At 40.4% G+C, this 20,720-nt stretch overlaps 1 protein-coding gene across 1 annotated transcript; it reads right to left on the reverse strand.

The window, feature by feature from the left end:
• Positions 1-6,154: 6,154 nt before the first annotated feature.
• LOC144994575 (uncharacterized) lies at positions 6,155-10,248 on the reverse strand. Its single transcript, XM_078952786.1, has 2 exons — positions 9,014-10,248; positions 6,155-6,510 (listed from the first exon to the last, which is right to left on the reverse strand). The coding sequence occupies exons 1-2, from the start codon at positions 9,591-9,593 to the stop codon at positions 6,419-6,421; spliced, it is 672 nt and encodes a 223-aa protein (XP_078808912.1). The 5' UTR covers positions 9,594-10,248; the 3' UTR covers positions 6,155-6,418.
• Between the last annotated feature and the right edge of the window lie 10,472 nt (positions 10,249-20,720).

Consider the following 20,720-nt stretch of genomic DNA (forward strand, 5'->3'; position numbering starts at 1 on the left):
GAAATTAAAGCATTAGGGTTCATGACGCACAAAAATTAAAATGAAAGTGTTTGGATCCATGAAGCCTAAAACGAAAATATGGTTAAATAATTTGTGCTAAAATGAATTAAAAAAGCACGATGGGGTGCGCTGATGATACATTAGTGCTCATAGGATGTTCACACAATCTCTGATTGTGAACTTCAGTGGTTCTGGCCCTCGGTCTCTGAGACCACTCTTCTCGAGTGCTGCCCATGGACAAGGGGCCGCCATTCGCTCAGCCCTGGTTAAACTAGCCATGTTTTAGAAATATCATGCTCCCCCTCATAACACGCTTTATAGCAGAGCATTAGACACGATTGTCACTGCTCTCTGTTTTCACTATAAAATGCCTTATCTTTTCAAAATATATGTTACTACAAAAATAATAATTTTACACACAAGCTATATCATCAAAAAGATTTTTTACTCTCACTGTGTAGTTTTTGAGTTATTAGTAAAAACGTGGTATTTTAGACTGAAAATATCTATAGGTAGATCTTTTGGAGCTTGTCAAAAATGGACACGTGTCATGTGAGCTCAAAAATAGCTGGCATGAGAAAAATGTGTGGGCACCCCTGGTTTAGACATAATCAACATTGTTACACAATAAACAGAATAACGGTAAATGAATGTCTTCACAATTACATAAATAAATAGCTGTAACATAACATTTTGTTGCATTGCAATCAATACAATAGAAGTGATGGACTTGTTTACTTTCTACCATGTTACCTTACACAATTGGTAGCTAGCCGCAAAGCGAAAGGTTGGTGCTATTGTTCACTGACACTTTAAAAATTCATCAACCGAAATCTTCAGCTTTGAGAAACAACAGCACTCTTCATAGTTCCCACAATCATCATTTGGAGCAATATTTGTTTAGTCTTTCTATATGAAAGCGCATGTTAATTGTTTATGGAGCAAAGTTTTCCTTTGATCAGAATAGATCAGACAGAGGGATTAGACAGTTCCTTAGCAGTTTGAAAGTATCTCTTGTATCTCTTTGTGTCTGATCTCCATCTTAGCACATATTATATTTCACAGAATAATATCTCAGTATAACATGTACTGTAAGTCTTTCACTCGCTCCTGTGTCCTTTTCTAGTACCGCTTGAAAGAAGCCTGCAAGCACACAGTATTGTCAAAAATCATGCAGCCCTATCATGCAAAGCCGAATAGGGTCTAACATAGCAATATACAATAAAGGCCGTAAGCAAAGCATTCGAAAGCTACTACAACATTGGAGGCTTTGTTGGATGCAAGACGAGCAAGTTTTATCTCTTGAAAGCTCTAAATGATGAAGCCCTTGATTTTTTTATTTTATTTTTTTACACAAAATAACTTCATGTGTTGCATTGCTCCAAACATAAAAAGCTTTCAAATTGGTGTGGAAAGGTTTGATCAATAAAATGTATCTCGTCTTCAGGACTGATGGAAAACCATTTTCTGTGGCCTAGAACCTTGCAATAAAATTAACTTAAAACAAGAATTAAAAACAAATCAAAAGGTCAGCTAGGCATACACTAAGGCACGGTAGTGGAGGAACAGCTTGGATTTAAACTCTCCAAGAGGGTGGGAGGATTAAAACACTTTTTGTTAGATTGCAGGTCAAAATGCACTGTCTAATTACCAGTAGGAAAGAAAATGGATAAAAAAAAACGTTATTTTTGCTCCTATCACCTTTGATAAATTAATTTCCTGGAAATATTTCACTTCTAGAAACTTGAGCTTGATCAAAGTTATGCTACAGATGTACAATTACAATGAAGCCCATGGATACACACATCTTTCCAGTGTCTTACTTAATTACTTTTTTGGGTTGTTAAGACCAACTTGTCAAGATAATCAATATCCAGGAGCCTCTTGAGAAAAGTCAATAACTGCTTTACCTGATACTTAAAGTGTCATCCCTCAATAATGGCCCTGTATCTTTATCTTTAGAAAAACTGGCGGCTCAGCCATATTTCAAACATGTCAGATGTAACAGGACAATATTGGCAGCAGCTGTTCTTTTACAATGCAAAATTCATTTATTTGAATAGACCACAGCATTTTACAGTACCTTGAGGGAGGCTGTTGCCCTTCACTGCTCACCCTTTTGTTGGGGAGTAAAGCAGTTATTTTAGATGACAAAATGTTCATGTTTCACTATAAATGTGTTTGGGTTGTGCAATGGACAACATGGCTGGACTGATAAATTGACCAGCTTGTCTCTGGGCTTCTTTCACCACAGCAGACCACTGGATAGTTTACAAGCCTGTCAATCTCTCTTCCTGCTCTCTTTAACAAGACCCCAAGATGCTTAAGTCATCCAGTTGAGTTGTTTCACCTTGGTGTCAAAGAAATTTGTTTCTAAAAAAAAATTAATCAATATAAAGTACCACAAGGAGCGATTGTACTTGGATCACAGTTTAACTATATGAAGGCTAAAAATAAATGTAACTGGAAATACTTCAGACTAGGGGTCGACCACCTGAGGCTCCAGCACTACTATTTTATCTCTCCAATGTAGCTCTTTGGGTTTGAAAAATATGCAAAACATTTGAATAAATAATAGCTTAGGGTTAGGTTTAGTTTCAGTTTAATTAATTTTCTTTAGTTGATTAAGTTTTTCATTTATGTTTAGATTTTTAACATGTCAGATAACTGAGCAAAAGTATGGCAAATATTTTAATCTACAGTCCAAACATACATAGACAAAGATAAAAAATGCAATGTTTGATTTGGCTTTTTCCATTTTTTCCTTCCATTCAGTGTCCATTAAGAAGGAAGAAAATCAAAATAAAAGTTGATTGTTCTTTTTTTTCCCGCCATGATAACCTAAGGAATCTTGTCATATGATTACCACAGACTTTTTTTCAAATACTTGAAGATGTTAATCTACACAATATTTGATCAGTTTTTAAAAGTGCATGTTAAAGTTGTACTGTCCTCAGTCCAGCTGAAGAACGGGCTTAGCCTTTTTGTTAACATGTAAGAAAACTATCAATAAACCACTTGTAGTTTGTTGTAAACTATGAGTTTCACTGTCATGTGTATATATATATATTTTCAATATGTCATAATTTTGATGTTTAAACTTTGTTTCATATAAACGTATTAAATATATTTATTATGTGGAAGGGATTTGGTTGTTTGGCATTTCTCAGATTCACTTACTGCAACAAAACATATTTGTGTCACTAAAAAAGCTTTTTTCTATTTCTATTAAATTCGTTTTCACATGGAAACTGAAACCTGCCATAGCCTCTTATTGAGTGCGCTGAAAGACGAGGAGTCCTAAGTTAAAAGGAGGTGCCCACTTAAAGAACCAATTACCGGTAGTTTTTTTTCTTCCCTTATATTATTATTAGCTTTAATATTAGGCCTTTTTTTCTTTGTATGTTTTCTTCATGATACTTTTTTATAAAGCAAACTCGTTAAAAGTCTTTATTAATGAAATCTTCTGTTTCAGGTTTTTTGATTTAACTTGAACTAATTAAGTTGCTTTGGTTACATAACATTACCAATAATGCTACACAAGCATATGATTGATTTTGACAACCCTCATCTCTGATGCCGACAGCTAAAGGTTTTTCCTTTCTGATGTGCTCTAATTACTGTCAGTATGTCATAAAAAATCAGTCTAATGTACGGACTAACGTAGGGTTCCATTTTTGAGAGCCGGCTTGCCACTAGTGTCTGGTGTGCATTGAGAGGCGTCTTGGCACCATGACTTGTTTTAAAACTTGTCTTGTCCAGCAGCTTAGCAAACAGATTAAAGCTGTGAACTTCTTGTGTCGTACAAATGTGACTCTTAGAAAAGGCCGTGATAAAGTTTTAAACACATGGTGTATATTTGTAGAAACTCATGATGCGTTTGAGGCTAAACCTTTTTTAAATTTCATTAACCTTTGTGTATACTTCCGTTTTTCAGAGAAAGAAATAGTGGGATGAGAGAGATGGGGGATAAGAGAGGAAAAGGGGGTTGGAGAATGATTAAAGATGATTGGGGGGGGGGGGGGGGGGGGGTTACAGACCTAAAGAGGCAACAAGTTGCTCTAAGTTTATCATTATTATTTTACATGGCCTGTCCAAAGGCACAGACAGCCACACAAAGTAGATTTAAACACAACTATTGGATGCATAAACCTTCACACACATGCTCAATTCAACTCGCATGCCTATGCACACATTGGCACCATGACTTTTAACACTTTAACACCAATCCTGTCGCCGGCAACAGCTAGTAACATATTTGAACCACCATAACTTTTTGACCTTTTGCGCAATTATATCCAAATCATTCTGAAGCGGAGAGAAGCTGCTTTGCGCTGTTCGTCAACACTTTATGTTCGTAAACACTTTAAGTTGCAACACTTAAGGTTAGTATAGCTTATCACAACAGCCTAAAGCTGCTTTTTTTTGCATCAGGATCAGCTTGTTGATGTTGATTGCGTGAACACTACGTCTATAAAGACGCATATCATCAAAACAATGCTTTCTTTTGCTTCAGAATCCGTTGGAATGTTAATTGCGTTGATGGTTGAACAGTTCAAAGAATGTGAACACTACAGTAGACCTTAAAGCTCCAGTGGGAAAAGGCCCTGACAGATATTTACTAGACAGATTCTGTCTCAGCACCAGGTATTGTGCCAATATGAGGGCATTAAAGCCAAAGCATGAACCCAAACATAGCAAACCAATGAAATATCAAAATGACACATCAATTTGTTGGTTTTAATGCAACAATCTGAACTGAATTATAACATGACAGTTGTCAATAACTAATGTTGATGTTAAAATGCTTTTTGTGTGACACTTTAGGACAACTTCAGTTTTAAGATAGGACTTTTACAAACTGATTTCAGTTGAATTAAGTTACTTTGACAATATAAAAACACAAAACATTTTTTTAAAAAGAAATTTAAAAAGGCACTTAACTGCTCAAATATTAAGCCACTTTACCATTATTGATTCTGGTGATAACCTATTATGTACGATATTTTTAAATATGATAGAATGTGAGAAAAAGTTAGCAGTCATAGTTGGTAGTGATCGTGCAGACCGTCACCTCTACAGAAAGTAGGCCCTCAAAGTTAGAGTGCACTATTCAGACACACTGACAGGCCCTTAAAACGTCACATTAACAGATGTCATTTTGACACAGTCTCAACCTGTTTCCATCTCCTTTAAAAATTCCTGGCACGACATACCAGTCTTCCATCCTGCATCAGACAAGTATTTGCTTTTGAGCTATTTTCCTGCTCAGTTCCAAAGGTTTTAGACCAATCCAGTGACTCTTTTTATGGAACATTATCAAGACTGATATGAAGCACAAATTAATTTTTACTCATTTTAACTGATGCAGCTGGACACTAAGCCCCTCCCACAGATGGCCAAACGAGGCTTTTACAGAGACTTCAGTCATCGCACTGGTAATTGTATGTAAAGTAGAAAAAGTTAATTTACTTAAACTTTAAAACAAGTAATGTTTGCATGAAATTAATTACCAAATATATGTATTATATTTTTCAATGTGGCATTGGCTAAAGGGCTGAACAGTGGTGCAGTGGTTGCCTCACAGGAAGAAGGCCACGGTTTGAACACCAGCTGGGACCTTTCTGTATTGAGTTTACATGCTCTCCCTGTCCATGAGTGGGTTTTGTTTTGGCACTCCTGCTTTTTCCCACAGTCCAAAATCATGCTTAATAGGTTAATAGGTGTTGGAATAATGTATATAAGTTATCTCATGTTTGCTTTTATGCATTACCTAGATATATAGGTGAAATAATCATGTTTGCAGAAGTGTGTGTGTCCAACTCTGTTTCACAGGAAGGTGGAGGTGAAACCAACTATCTCTGCGTCTTCCCAGCATCCTCCTGAGAACTTGCGTGTCGGCGGTGTCTAGAATGAATCGAAGGACGCTCTGTGTTAGTTCTCCGTGAGAAAAGGCTTTGCAGGTCCGAAGATGATGTGGGAAGGCTGTAAAAAGATAGACATGTCGTAATTAATGTTTTCTAATCATAATGCAGCTGTGCTTTCTTGTTCCCCCCTTTAGAGCACAGCGCATGTGTAACTTAGGGAAAACCCAAAACAACGTTGTTACGACCCCGGGGTGTGGGAGGGAAAAGGGAATCAGCAATACAACAGATCTGTATTAACTGATTTATTCGGAGCAGTAAGCTACAACTGGTTCCGTCACACAGATATCCTCCCACATGGGATCACAACGTGATGTAGACACAGTTGACAATAATCAAAGAACATACGCCCGTAAAAAGAAGCATTCAGACATAGCAAGGATAAGTAGAAATCATTCTAAGGTGTCAAGAACCGAAACGAAACACAAATAAGTGCACAGAACACAAATGGCGAGCTGAAGAGTCAGCCGCCCTGGTGCTTGGGCCACGTCAGCTTATGTGTCCGTGCCTCCAGCGCAGAGGGGCGGGGCCGACGCTGTAGATGGAGTGACAGGCCAACCAGGACGACGAGGCAATGACGTCCAACCTAGAAGAAAGGAGATGGGCCGATCGCCTCCCAGATACCACCGCGTTCAATTAACATAACTAATAACCCAAAACAAGAAGAAAGCTCATCCACCCCAAAAGACTCGGCACGTAACACCCTCCCCCTTAAGATCTGGACGCCGGGTTACCCGGTGACCTCATACCCTAGACAAAGCGTCAGCAAGTACATTGTCAGACCCCTTCTTGTGACGAATTTCCAGGTTAAAATCCTGGATCACAAGTGCCCACCGCATAAGACGTTGATTGTGGTTGTACATACTTGACAGAAACGTGAGTGGGTTATGATCAGTATAAACCAGAACAGGAACAGCACTCGACCCGAGGTAAACCTCAAAGTGTTGCAGAGCCATCAACAGGGCTAAAGTCTCTTTCTCAATGGTGGAATAGTTGATCTGGTGCTTCGCAAATTTACGCGAGAAATAGCAAACGGGGTGGTCAATTCCCTCAGAATCCTCCTGTAAGAGTACCGCACCAGCAGCCACACCACTTGCATCCACCTCCAATTTAAACGACTTTGAAAAATTCGGGGCAGCTAGTACTGGGGCATGGGTGAGGAGGGTTTTTAAAGAATCAAAGGCGTGTTGGCATTCTGGGGTCCAGGTGAAGGCCGTAGATGGACTGAGAAGATGCGTCAGAGGATAAACAACTGCGGAAAAGTTACGACAGAAGGCACGATAATATCCTGCCATTCCTAGAAAGCGGCGAAGTGCTTTGCGAGTAGAAGGGGGAGGAAACCCGACTATAGCAGATATTTTCGCGTCTACCGGCCGCACCTGTCCCTGACCTACTTCTCTCCCTAAATAAATAACCGCAGCTTTGCCAAAGTCACACTTAGCCAAGTTTAGAGTAAGTGAAGCTTTGGCCAGCCGTGCAAATACCTCACCGAGCACTTGTACATGTTCTTCCCAAGAGGAGGTGTGGATTATGAGATCATCTAAATATGCGTTGCAATTTTTCAAATCAAATAACAGAGTGTTAATTAGCCTTTGGAAGGTTGCCGGAGCATTACACATACCAAAGGCCATGACTTTATACTGAAGGAAATGATCAGGTGTGACGAAGGCAGAGATATCCGAGGCACGAGGTGTAAGGGGAACTTGCCAGTATCCTTTTAACAGATCCAGTTTTGTGACATATTTGGCAGTACCCAAATTGTCCACACAATCCTCCATACGCGGTAAAGGGTAAGAATCGGGAATAGTGACCTTATTTACTTTACGAAAATCGGTTACGAACCGGCGCGAGCCATCCGGCTTCACCTCCAGGAGACAAGGAGAACTCCAGGGGCTGGAACTAGGTACTGCTAACCCATTTTGGAGGAGGTAGTCTGTTTCAGTCTTCATAATCTCACGCTTGGTGACGTTTAAGCGGTAGGGATTCTGTTTTATTGGCCGGGCTGCTCCTACATCTATGTCATGTTCAATGACCGTAGTCCGAGTTGGCACATCCTGAAATAAGCAGGAGTAGCGATCGAATAAAGAGACCACATCTCGTTGTTGGTCAGGGGATAAATGGGGCAAAAGAGTCGGCAGTCTGGTTAATAACTCAGAGTTAGATAATCGGGCGCCGAGATGAGCTGAAGGAGGGAAGCGGAGCCCATCATCCTTAAGAATGGTACCTTCGGTTGTAATAGGGATGCAACAGCGCTCCACCGGAATGTCTTTGCACGGCTCAGCCTCGGCACCTCTGGGAAAATACTTCTTCAGCATATTTATGTGACACACACGATGTTTTCGACGTCGTTCCGGAGTGGCTACAACATAATCAGTCTCACTCAGCCGCTCAGTAACAGCGTAGGGACCACTGTAGTGAGCGGAAAAGGTCGCTCCCGGAGAGGGAAGCAAGACCAGTACTTGTTCGCCAGCATGAAACTGCCGAGGCTCCGCTGACCGATCATAATTCGCTTTCATGGTTGATTGAGCAGCAGACAAAGATTTCCGTGCCAACTCATTGGCTCGGTGAAGACGTTCACGAAAGCAGCTAACAAAATCCAATACGTTTTCAGGGGAAGGCGGTGCTAAAAAACGGTCCTTTAAAGACTTAAGGGGCCCACGGGGTGTGTGACCGAACACTAATTCCGCCGGACTAAACCCGAGGGATTCCTGATTAGCTTCACGGGCTGCAAATAACAGGAACGGGATGCCTTCATCCCAATCATTCTCCGTCTGAAGACAATATTTCCGCAACAAACTCCGTATGGGTACAAAGGGTTCCTTTTTTCAGGTTCCTGAACTTCTGCCGATAAGCTTCAGGTACCAGTTCATACACTCTTAGTATGGCAGCTTTAACGCAGTCATACTTCAGGCTGTCTTCCAAAGAAAGAGCCGAAACAGCCTCCTGAGCTTTTCCATGCATCTTACACTGCAGTAGTAGAGCCCAAACTTCCGAAGGCCACTGCAGAGCAGATGCAATGCGCTCAAACACCCCAAAATAGGCATCCACCTCGGACTCACGGAAGATCGGTACTAGGTTAATGTACTTACTAATGTCAAACACAGCTGGATGTTGGGACAGGGGAGGAGCGGCCGGCGCGCCGCTGTGCTGATCCTCGGCTATCCCTGCGGATGGTCCCCCCTGCTGGGCGGACAGCTCCAGCTGACGGATGCGCACAGCTGTGTCGGCCTCAATCTCGAGCTTCCGGATCTGGAGCTGAAGGTCGCGCTGCGCCTGCTCGTGCTTCTCCCGAGCCTCCAGCTCGAGTCGAGCCAGGCGCACCTTGAGCCGCGCCCCCTCTCCGGAGCCAGCAGCACCATCCGGAGAAGAGGAATCATAACGGGGGAGCGTGAAGGGCGTCTTTACCTTCGGTTTGCACTCACCTGCTCCCCTGGCCGCATCATCCTTATCCTTGGGCGTCACCAGAGCAGATCGCCCAGACAGCGTCACCAGATCCAACTCCTCCAGCCTGGTCACTATAAGGGACTTCAATTCCCGCTTTCGTGTATGACCGCCAAACGTGATGCCGAAGTGGGTGGCTATTTTCACTAAGTCGTCCTTAAGAAAACACTCCAACGCTTCCACGGACGGGTTTCCTAGGAAATCGGCCAAATCAAAGGGCGAAGGCATTGCTTCCTACCGCCGTAAAATAAGAAATGAATGAATGAATGAATCCAGAGTAAACTAGGGACACCGCCCACTCCTATAAAGGGCGTGAGCGGATGTATCCCGGGCGAGCCCCCACTTGTTACGACCCCGGGGTGTGGGAGGGAAAAGGGAATCAGCAATACAACAGATCTGTATTAACTGATTTATTCGGAGCAGTAAGCTACAACTGGTTCCGTCACACAGATATCCTCCCACATGGGATCACAACGTGATGTAGACACAGTTGACAATAATCAAAGAACATACGCCCGTAAAAAGAAGCATTCAGACATAGCAAGGATAAGTAGAAATCATTCTAAGGTGTCAAGAACCGAAACGAAACACAAATAAGTGCACAGAACACAAATGGCGAGCTGAAGAGTCAGCCGCCCTGGTGCTTGGGCCACGTCAGCTTATGTGTCCGTGCCTCCAGCGCAGAGGGGCGGGGCCGACGCTGTAGATGGAGTGACAGGCCAACCAGGACGACGAGGCAATGACGTCCAACCTAGAAGAAAGGAGATGGGCCGATCGCCTCCCAGATACCACCGCGTTCAATTAACATAACTAATAACCCAAAACAAGAAGAAAGCTCATCCACCCCAAAAGACTCGGCACGTAACAAACGTAATAAAGGAGGGGAGCGACAGACTACGCGCCAGAGTGGACAGAGATTGTTGCTGGGTATGACCTCTGTTCTCGTAAAAGGTAAGTTGGTCTGCTGTCTTTCTTTCCTTATGTTGTTATTCTGATGTTGTAGGTTGTTTTAACCCAACAATAGGTTATTTTGAGGGAGTGGTTGTTTGCCCTGTGACACCTGTCCAGGGTATATCCCGCCTTAGCCCAACAGTAGCGGCTGGGTAGCTCGGTTGGTAAGGTGGGAAGCTACCATGGAGGAAACCAGGGTTCGATTCCCGGAGGGGAATGAGCAATGGTACTGGGGGCAATTACCATATCAATGGCGAGCAGTTAACATCGCCCAGTGAGGGTCCTTAGGCAAGACCCTTAACGCTACTGCCTCCCGAGCGCGGTTTCGGCTGCAGCTCACCGCTCCCCAAGGGGATGGGTCAAATGCGGAGAAAGAATTTCCCTTCATGGGATAAAATACAGTGTATATATAAAAAAAAAAAAGTAGCTGGGACAGGTTCTAGCAAACCCACGACCCTGAAAAGGATGTAGCGGGTTGAAAAATGGATTGATGGATGTAAATGGCTAAAGTCATGTCAAAATGTCACTCTGCCTAAATGTGTCAATCAGGTAGTGGTGGTTATCAAAACTTGGCTTGCGTTGTTTTTCTAGTTGTGTGGCACAGCACTGTCGCAGGTCATAAATCTACAGAATCTACAGAACTAAGGTCTTCAATCAGAATGTATATTTAGTTCACACTTCAAAAAAGCTTTCTGACGTGACTTTTTTTCTGCTTTATGCATAATTTCACAAAACAAGACACGTTGAAGAACTAGTGCGTGCATCAATTATATTGCAGCTGGACTACAGTAATGTCTCTCTTGTCAAGATTCCAAAGCAATTCCCCGAAAAACTTTAAATTAATACAAATAAGGCTGCCAGAGTACAAACTGTTGAACAGAATGTCTCGCCAACCTGGAGCTTTTTACTACATTAAATTAAGAATGGAATTGAGATTTCTTCATGGTTGTCTGAAAGATATTTTTAAGACCTCAACAAGACATGTTTACTTCTATCCTCAGTTTTCATTTATTCGTAATTTAAGGCAGAATGGACGGTGGTCATATTTGTCTGAGCACAAAATGCTGTTTTAGTTATTACTCCTTGTTTATGACCTTTACATTTGTAAGTGCTATTTTACATTAGTACTTTAACACACTTTTAGATGAGTGTTTAATTTTAGGATATGATCAGGTTGGGTATTTACTGTTTTAACGGCTCTTTTCTTCTATTACAGTTGTTTGTTTGTGAAGCACTCTGAGGTATACTTGTGCTTAAAGAGGGTTACCAACAGAGCTTAGCTGGGGACAATAACAACATTTTTGTTAAAGTGATACTTAGTCTGGATGGCCCTTCAAACATCAACAAGTTGTTTAAAAGTCACATCTTATTATCTTGTCTTTGGAGCTGATGTTTTGACCTTGATGAAATAACATATAACAAATGAAAATATTAAGAAAATGTAATGGTTTTTAACATTAAAAGTCATAAAGATATGAACGTGAAGACATTTAGAAAATGATTTAATCAAATTACTGGAATTAATAGAAAGGAACACAATACATGAATAATTCAATATCTAACGACCAAATCCGATACACTTTAAACAAGTATTTATAGAGGAAGTAATGACAAAACCCAGACATATCAATTAAAGGAGGAGTAGCTCCAATGGTGCCTCTAACAATTTATTTGGATGTTCAAAGAGTAATTTGGTCTGACCCAAGTTGACTTTTTGTCACACAAAGTGCCCAAATAGTAGCAACCAATGTAGATAGATATTTGTATACCACTTTAAGGATTATTTGACATGGTCTTTTACAGGACAAAACTTTTTTGAGTGAAATTTAGGAGACTATAGCTTGATCTAAAGTGAAAAATGTATATTTTTTTGCCCTGAGGACAGAAGTTGGACTGAGCTAAAAAACTAAAGCTTCTTCAGAGCTCCCACTGGCCCCAAATTCTGTCCCATGGTGAAACGATTCCTCATTTATCATACTATCAAGTGACCCATATAAAAGTGTATTTGAAGAGCCCTGAGGACTGTTTGAGTAAAAGAAGAAAGGGTAACAGCTGAAAATCACACTTGTTCTGGTACAATGTTTATTCAAAGAAAAACATTTCTGAAAAATTGAGCTGCCTGACATGACAAGTTGAGGTGTAAGCACAATCACTCTTTTCTTCACCTCAATGCATTTTGTTTCTGTAAAACCTTTTGATTTTTTTTTTTTTAAATCACTCATTCTGCATGTGTATGAAATTGCTGCCAAACAGTTTGACAAACATGTGTTGATGGAGGTTCTCAGTCGTCCAGGTGGAGTCGCCTGTGAGCTTTGACACGTCAACCAAACCTCCAGGAGACTTGAAATGCTTAGCTGCTCCTCCAAAAAAAACTTCAGTGGATCAGCTTTGTAATAAAAGGAAAAATGATGACCATCATTTCTGTTTAAGAAGGGCTTCTAAATTAAACATAAAGTGGTTCCTTTACCCCTTTCTAAAAACCACCTGTCTTTTTTTGCCTGAAATGACCCTCAAGCAAGAGTTTTTGTCCTTTAACCCTTGTGCTTATCTTAGATGACCCCACCCTTACATTGACGTGTTCTCCCTACCATGACAAAGGTGGAAAGATTTCATGTAATCCATGGACACCAGTGAAGATCACAAATCATTGAAGAAAAAAGGTTCAGCGCACTGTCTAGTGCAGGGGTGTCAGACTCCAGGCCTCGAGGGCCAACCTCTAGCTGGTTTTCCAGAAATCCTGCCTCATCTGCTGCTGATTACCTGGATCAGGTGTGTTTAGCCAATATAGAGCTTCGATGGCAGGTTGGTTAAAAACATGCAGGACACCGGCCCTTGAGACCTGGAGTTTGACACCTCTGGTGTAGTGGGTCTAGATGACCCAACTTCCAATGTTAAAGTGCCTTGGATAGCACAAGGGTTACAGACACACTTGGATCATTTTTGGAGCTATTTCGAAAAGGTTTTTCAGTGATTTTTAATTATGATTATGCTGATTTTATTCAAAATAAAAAAACTGTGTCATTTTGAAGGACAGTTTTAGGAAAGCGGCAGTAGTTAATTAGAAAATCACCTCTAAAATGTGGGCAGGACATCCCTTCCCCCTTGCTGAAAGCTGTGATCAGGGAGCTTGTGGCCCGCCCAGCATATTTTCTCTGTCAAACAAGCTCTTTATTAAACAGATTTTTTGACTGCTCCTGATTCATGACTATTTGAATAAAGAAATACTCAGAAATACATTTGTAAGCTTAAATTTCTTTTTATAGATGTTTTTCATCCTCAGACAAATGCCAAAAAAACATTTTAAAAACACAATTTTCATTGGAGTGGGACTGCTGATTAAGGTCATGAGGTGTTGCCCTTCCTGTGCTGAGATGTCCTCCTGTCTAGTGGTTTCACCCAACACAAACTGACTTCACCATACTGAATGCTACTGACTCCTCTTGTGCTTGAGAGTGTTGTCCTTTGATGAACTATTTCTTCTCTTAATGCTTGTGCTATCTTGGATGACCCCACCCTTACATTGATGTGTTCTCCCTATGACTCAATTTAAAGGGAAGGATTGGAAGTCTGCAGGTTTTGAGGGCTATTTTCAGATGCTGATCTTCCTTCTGTAGTGTCCTAATGATTTCTATTTGTTCTGTAGAGGATAGAGAGAGTGTCTTGATGTTTGAGGGCACAGCAATTCTGTGTTCTATGAACACCCTGACTGTTTTATTTTTAATCTTAACTCTGGTGTCACTGACATAAATGAACCAGTGGTGTTCCTCTTCCATGTAAAAGGATGCAAATTGGGAGATATGGGGAAGCCAATGGCACAGCTGTGCTTTTGCCTGAAGTAGGTGGTGTTTAAGCATGAACATTGATTTTACACATAAGCTATTAATACTTTAATGACATAACAACTGATCTTGTAGTTTAGTAATTAGACAATGGTAAAAACAAAGACTTAACCTTTAAGCAAAGTAAAATCTTTGCTCTTTTTAATGTTGTAAATCTATGAGGTTAAATCAATAGAAATTCTGCTCTTGGCGTCAACATAAGCTGTGCAACAAAAATGAGCTATGGTGTATCTTTTTTATTCAATAACCTTTTTCTACATTTTTTTTAATCCTTTGACAGGCAGGAGCTGTGGGCAGCAAGATTTTCACAAACTGGACTTTCTGTAACATAAATTAATTTAAAAGAACAGATGGCAGCTCTATCAATGGAACATTAAGTATAAACCTTTACTGTGAGTCATACAGATATTCTCCTAGCAATATTATTAAAATTCATAGCATTTTACTCGTATAATCCCCTTTCATGCAGCTCTTTTTTTTTTTGCTCTATTTTTGTTCGGTCTTGCTGTGCTGTGTTGAAACAGCACACTTAGTAACAATGGAATGTTTTCTTTATCCTCAGCTGCAGATGCAGTCATGATGATGCTGTTTGTAAGGCCAAAACAGAAATAGATGCAAAATGTATGAGAGGATGCTGTTCAAAGAAATTTTGTGTGGATGTGTTAAACAATAATCATTAGCAGATTTTAAACCAGTAAAAAATAACTCTACAGTGGCTTAAAATTGATAGAAAGAGTTGAAGCTCCTGATTATTTGGGGATGAGGTCCAGGAGAGCTTTGTAACAAAGTAAAATTCAACTTTGAAAAGCAACAGATCATATTTGCTGGTATTTTTTGTGTGAATTTAACCCTTAAACAATGATTAAAAAGGGTTTCTTCACGCATTGAAGATCAGGCATGAAACATCAGAGGGCCCAGCAGAAACAAAATGCAGCAAGTGATTACAGGCCTAAGCTCACGTTTCGAAGCAAGTTTTTTCTACTAGTTCATTCATGCAGAATGTAAATCTAAACTCTCACAGTGATCAGTGTTCACAATAAAATGTTCCAGATGAAAACAAAATCCTTGCAAACTGTGAGGATTGTGCTCTTTTTGCATCTTTTTTTAGTTTGATTTTAGTTATGTCGGTCCATGTTTTGGTTTCCCCCAGTCAGTCACATCAGGTATAAGCTGCATTCACTCCATAATTTGCTCATCAATGGCGTCTGGTTTCAATGCTAAGTCAAACAATTTTAAGCGGTTGCTCCTCCCACATGCTTCTGGAGCATCTTTTTATGAACACATTTCTTAGACAAGCAAGCAAATTTGAATTTGACATCAGCAAGCAAATTTGATGTCCGTCAAAATTTGATGCGGAAATAGTGTTTGGTGTGAACGCAGTTTTAGAGGCCGATTATCCACAGTGCTCTTCCTTTCAGATAAAACTAACCAACCTCCGACTTGCACAGGAATAAGCCACCTTGACTGTAAATGACCACAGATCAAATGGTAGCCTGTAAGTCCCGCATGCTCAATGTGTTTGTTTAGGGAAGTGAGAGAATTAGTGGATAATGTAAAACGAAAGAGGGACGTAAATCATATTTTGTAGCAATGACAAGACACTAAAAACCACAGGGATGCTAAAATGGTTCACAGTTTTATCAGTATTCGTGGAAGTTTTAGTCTCCAGCTGCTTTTGAATAAGTGTTAAAGCAGCAAAGAGTGGCCACACAGCTGATCCTCCAGCCGGTACCGCATACATCTGCCAGATGTTATACCGGTACGCAGAATCGAACCGAATTGATTTACTATCTGCCCTGGTCTAAAATAAAAAGGTTCTGGTCACTTCTAGATTGGGTTCTTCACCACCAATCCATGACAGCCAGTAACTAATCAAATAAAAAGCTTTAATTCAATTCAATTCAATTTTATTTGTATAGCCCAAATCCACAACAACAGTCGTTTCGATGGGCTTCGTATCGGTAATTGAAAAAGTTAAACATAAAATCAAAAGGATCATGAATACATAGAATTCAATAGGAAAATACTAAATTGAACTAACTAAACAGACTAAACTAAACTGGACATCCCTGCCCTTAGACCCCCCTTCACGGTAAGGAAAAACTCCTAAAAAACCGGATTCCGGAAAAAACGATGAAACCTCAGGGGTGCCCACATGAAGGAGGGATCCTCCCCCAGGACAGACAGGCAATTACCAGAACTCATAGAGAAGAATTAGCTTATCTAACTCTAAGACTACATACTTAAAGTTCAGCAGAGCCGGAGAAAAGATTCACAGCCAGGTGTAGGAGCAGGAGCAGAGACGAGGTACACTGTCAGATACAGAGCAGAGACGAGCCAGAGACGAGGTACACGGTCAGGTACAGGAGCACGGATGAGCCAACCAGGAGGGGAGTGGGAAAAGAGGGACAGTACATGAATCACACTACACCAAACAGAGGCATGGAGAACTAAATGATGAATAATAATCAAGAATAGAGAAGGAGGGTAGAAGAGGACAGAACCCCAGTGCACCATAGTTACCCCATCTTTAAACTTCTAGCAGCCTACTAACAACTAATTGTTATTGTTATTAAGTTTAATTTAAACACATTAACATTAAGTTAACTAATCTCTGAATACTAACTAGTCTGACAATAATCCTGTCCAAAGAGGAATGTTTTCAGTCTAACTTTGAATGTTGAAACTGAGTCGGGCTCTCTTATATGAGCTGGGAGCTTATTCCATAAAACAGGGGCTTGGTGGCTAAACGCTCTACCTCCAACTGTACTTTTACTAATTCTAGGAACCACAAGCAGTCCTGCATTTTGGGAGCGAAGTGTTCTATTTGGATGGTAAGGGACTATGAGGTCTTTAATATAGGATGGGGCCATACCATGTAAGGCCTTATAGGTTAACAGGAGGATTTTGAACTTAATTCTAGAATTAACTGGGAGCTAGTGAAGTGAAACTAACACAGGAGTGATGTAAACTCTTCTGCTAGTTCCTGTTTACAATCTAGCAGTTGCGTTCGGAACAAGCTGGAGACTTCTTACAGAACTCTTAGGACATGCTGCTAACAAGGAGTTACAGTAATCCAGCCTAGACGTAACAAATGCATGGATGAGTTTTTCAGCATCACTCTTAGAAAGTATATTTCTGATCTTAGCAATATTCCGCAGGTGAAAAAAGGTAGTTCTACATGCCTGAGATATGTGAGCCTTAAATGATAAATCCTGGTCAAATAAAACCCCAAGGTTTCTAACTGTGGAATTGGGGGCTATACTTACGCCATCCAGGGAGACTGAGCAGACAGAGCATCTCTGAGATTTTAAGGACCTAGTATAATGACCTCAGTTTTTTCTGGGTTCAAGAGGAGGTAATTAATTGTCATCCAGGTCTTGATGTCTCTGATGCAGGCATTCAGTTTCTCTACATTGTCATTCTGGTCAGGTTTCATGGATAAATACAACTGTGGATCGTCGGCATAACAATGAAAATTAATGCTGTGTTTCCTGATGATGTTCCCTAGGGGTAGCATATAAAGCATAAACAGGATGGGTCCTAAAACTGAGCTCTGTGGGACTCCAAAGTTAACTCGAGTGCACCGAGAGGAATGGCCATTTACAAAATAACGAACTGATACCTATCGGATAAATAGGATTTAAACCACTGGAGGGCGGATCCTCTGATCCTTATGTCATGCTCTAACCTTTGGAGTAAAATGCTGTGGTCGATAGTGTCAAAGGCTGCACTGAGGTCTAACAGGACCAGCATAGAAAGTAGTCCCTTTTCTGAGACCAATAACAAGTCATTAGAGACTAACTAGTGCAGTTTCCGTGCTGTGGTGAGGTCTAAACCCCGACTGAAAGTCTTCAAAGTGGCTATTTTACTGTAGGTGGCCGTAAAGCTGCTTGACTACAACTCTTTGTGGGATCTTAGAAATAAAGGGGAGGTTTGATATTGGTCTATAGTTGGCCAATTTTCTAGGATCTAAACTGGGCTTTTTCAGAAGAGGTTTAACAACTGCAGATTTAAAAGACTGTGGCACGTAATCCATTTCCAGAAAGGTATTTATTATCGTTAATATGGAATCATTAATTAGGGGGAAGGTTTATTTAAAAAGTCTAGTGGGAATTGGGTCTAACAGACAAGTTGAGGATTTGGAGGACGTAATAATTGATATTATTTCTGCTATTGCTAGATTAACTCGCAGTCAGAGCTGAGAGAAACAGGAACATGTGGTTCTACTGAACTCTGACTGCGAGCTAATCTAGCAATAGTGCTAAAAAGAAATCTTGGATTATTTCCGTTCTCTGATCTTAAGGTTGAATAGTACTGGGTTCTACGCAGAGCTTTTTTTTTTTTTTTTTTACAACTTAATAGGCTATGATTTCAGGTATTTAGAGACTGCTCTGAACCGCAGCGGCACCATTCTCTTTCCAACTTACAGGTTACTTGTTTAAGAGAACGTGTTTCAGCATTAAACCACGGTGCTACTCGATTTTGTCTAACGAACTTAGGTTTCAGGGGGGCAACATCATCAAATGTACTTCTAAGGGCTTGTAAGGCATCATTAACAAATTGGTGATTTATACTAGGACTGATGCTATGGGAGCTGGTCTCAGAGTATTTGCTCAGAATGTTACTAAGTATTGGTTGAACTGTGAGTTTAAACTCAGACACAGAACGGTCAGATAAGGATCTTCTAAGCTGTTTCTTATTCACTGGGGCAGTAGCATGTTCTAATGTAAACTGGAAGGTAATCACTTTCAAAAGTGTTTGCCTTTTATTATGACACCCATATCTTCGATATGTTAGCTTACACGTCTGTTCTTCCTCTTGCTTCATCAAAACTGCAATGCTTCTTTCAAAACTAAGCCGAGTGATCATTATATCAAGGAAACTAATGGGTATTGGATCTGTGGTGTAGATATTAATTCAGTTAGTCATTTAACATTTAGCATGTGATAATACCACAAAGCAGGATCTTTAAAAAGAAAGTAAAGAGAAATAAACACGTCTTCATGCAAAGTCTCACACAAATAGGTGATTTTGTTTTTTCCAACTAATGAAAAGAAATGAGTGGAATGTGTTCTGTTTGTAACTAAATACATGTTTGCTTGGTGTTTTCCAAGCCTGCAATATATACAATATTTCAGAAACTCTATTTATCCGAAAAGTTCCAGTTAGACCAAGACCGCTTAAAGCAAACTATGAATGCGACTTCAGATTGCAAATTAATATGAAAATGAGCCAGACAGCTGATAGAGGGATAGGAATCAGTTTGGATTCCTGTCTAGCTTTAGTCTTTGAAAAACATTCAGAGAAGTCTACATCATTTATTATCATAAGATTTAAACATTCTATCGGCCTCTAATAGTCCTAACGGCAGCCTTGCTTTTTTTTAAAGTCAGGCCCAGCACAACTAAAACGGATGAGCACTTTGCTCTGAGTTCACTGCAGCCTTTCCTCCTTGAAGGAAAAGAGAGCATCGTGAAATATTCAATTAACTGTGACCTTGACTGACAGCCACAATGAGCCCAGAGGACAGAAAAAGAACAAAAAAAAAAACTTGGCTGTGCTTTAATGGTGAGGGCATACTACGAATAATTAAACGTATTGTTCTTAAAGGAAGAGAAAATGCATGAAAAGGAATATGGGAACCCACTTAGCCTCTCAGATCTGCCTGGAGCTATATTCATCTCACTCTCTGTAACGTTTCTAACAGGCATCACAATACATTCATCTCTGCATAAACATTCTGAATAATCAATTAAATTGCTTTAAGGAAAATTGTGTTGTCTGATACTGTTGATCTGCCACCATCAATCTCTGTTCCTCATACATTACAGTGATTATTTTCTGATAAGTGATGGCTGTTTACCTTTAGCTTTCACTTGACTACAAATGTCTAGTGTGTACCTGTCTTTTTTCCCCTTAAGTTATAAATCCCCTCCCCCATTAATTTTACTGTACAACAGAGGACCTCCTGAGGGAAAGCAAGACTGGCACTGACCTTCCATAAACAGTATCGCTTACTGGAGGGTATTAGTTACATCACTGTTCTCGTTGGCAAGTGGGCAGCAGATCCCCTGTGAAGGATAAGCTGTACCTTGGAAGTTTCAAGTCTCTGCACTCTGATTTTATAGTGGCCTGGAGCTGAAGTATAGTCAGAGGAGTTCTAGCACACAACAGTGACACTTTTCGGCAGGCAATCGAAGCCAACTTTAAACTGGTTTATATTTTAGGGAGCTTTCTAAAAACAATCTGCAGACATAAATGCAATGTAATTCAATTCAATTCAATTGTATTAATATAGCCCAATATTTACAACAATAGTCATCTCTATGGGTTCCAAACCGGTTACTGTGTAATAAACATGATCATAAAGAACAGAAAGTCATGGAATAAAAAACTGATTTTGCAAAAAAAGAAGAAACCTCGGGGGTGGCCACATGAAGGAGGGATCCTCCCCCGGGATGGACAGGCGATGTGCTAGAAATCTTAGAGAGAATTAGCTTATATAACTCTACAAGTACATATTTAAATAGTGCAGCAGATGGGCTTCATCCAGATGAGTTGG

This window comes from Oryzias latipes, chromosome 1, assembly GCF_053564925.1.
Source record: "Oryzias latipes strain Hd-rR chromosome 1, Olatipes_Hd-rR_3.1".
NCBI lineage: Eukaryota > Metazoa > Chordata > Actinopteri > Beloniformes > Adrianichthyidae > Oryzias > Oryzias latipes.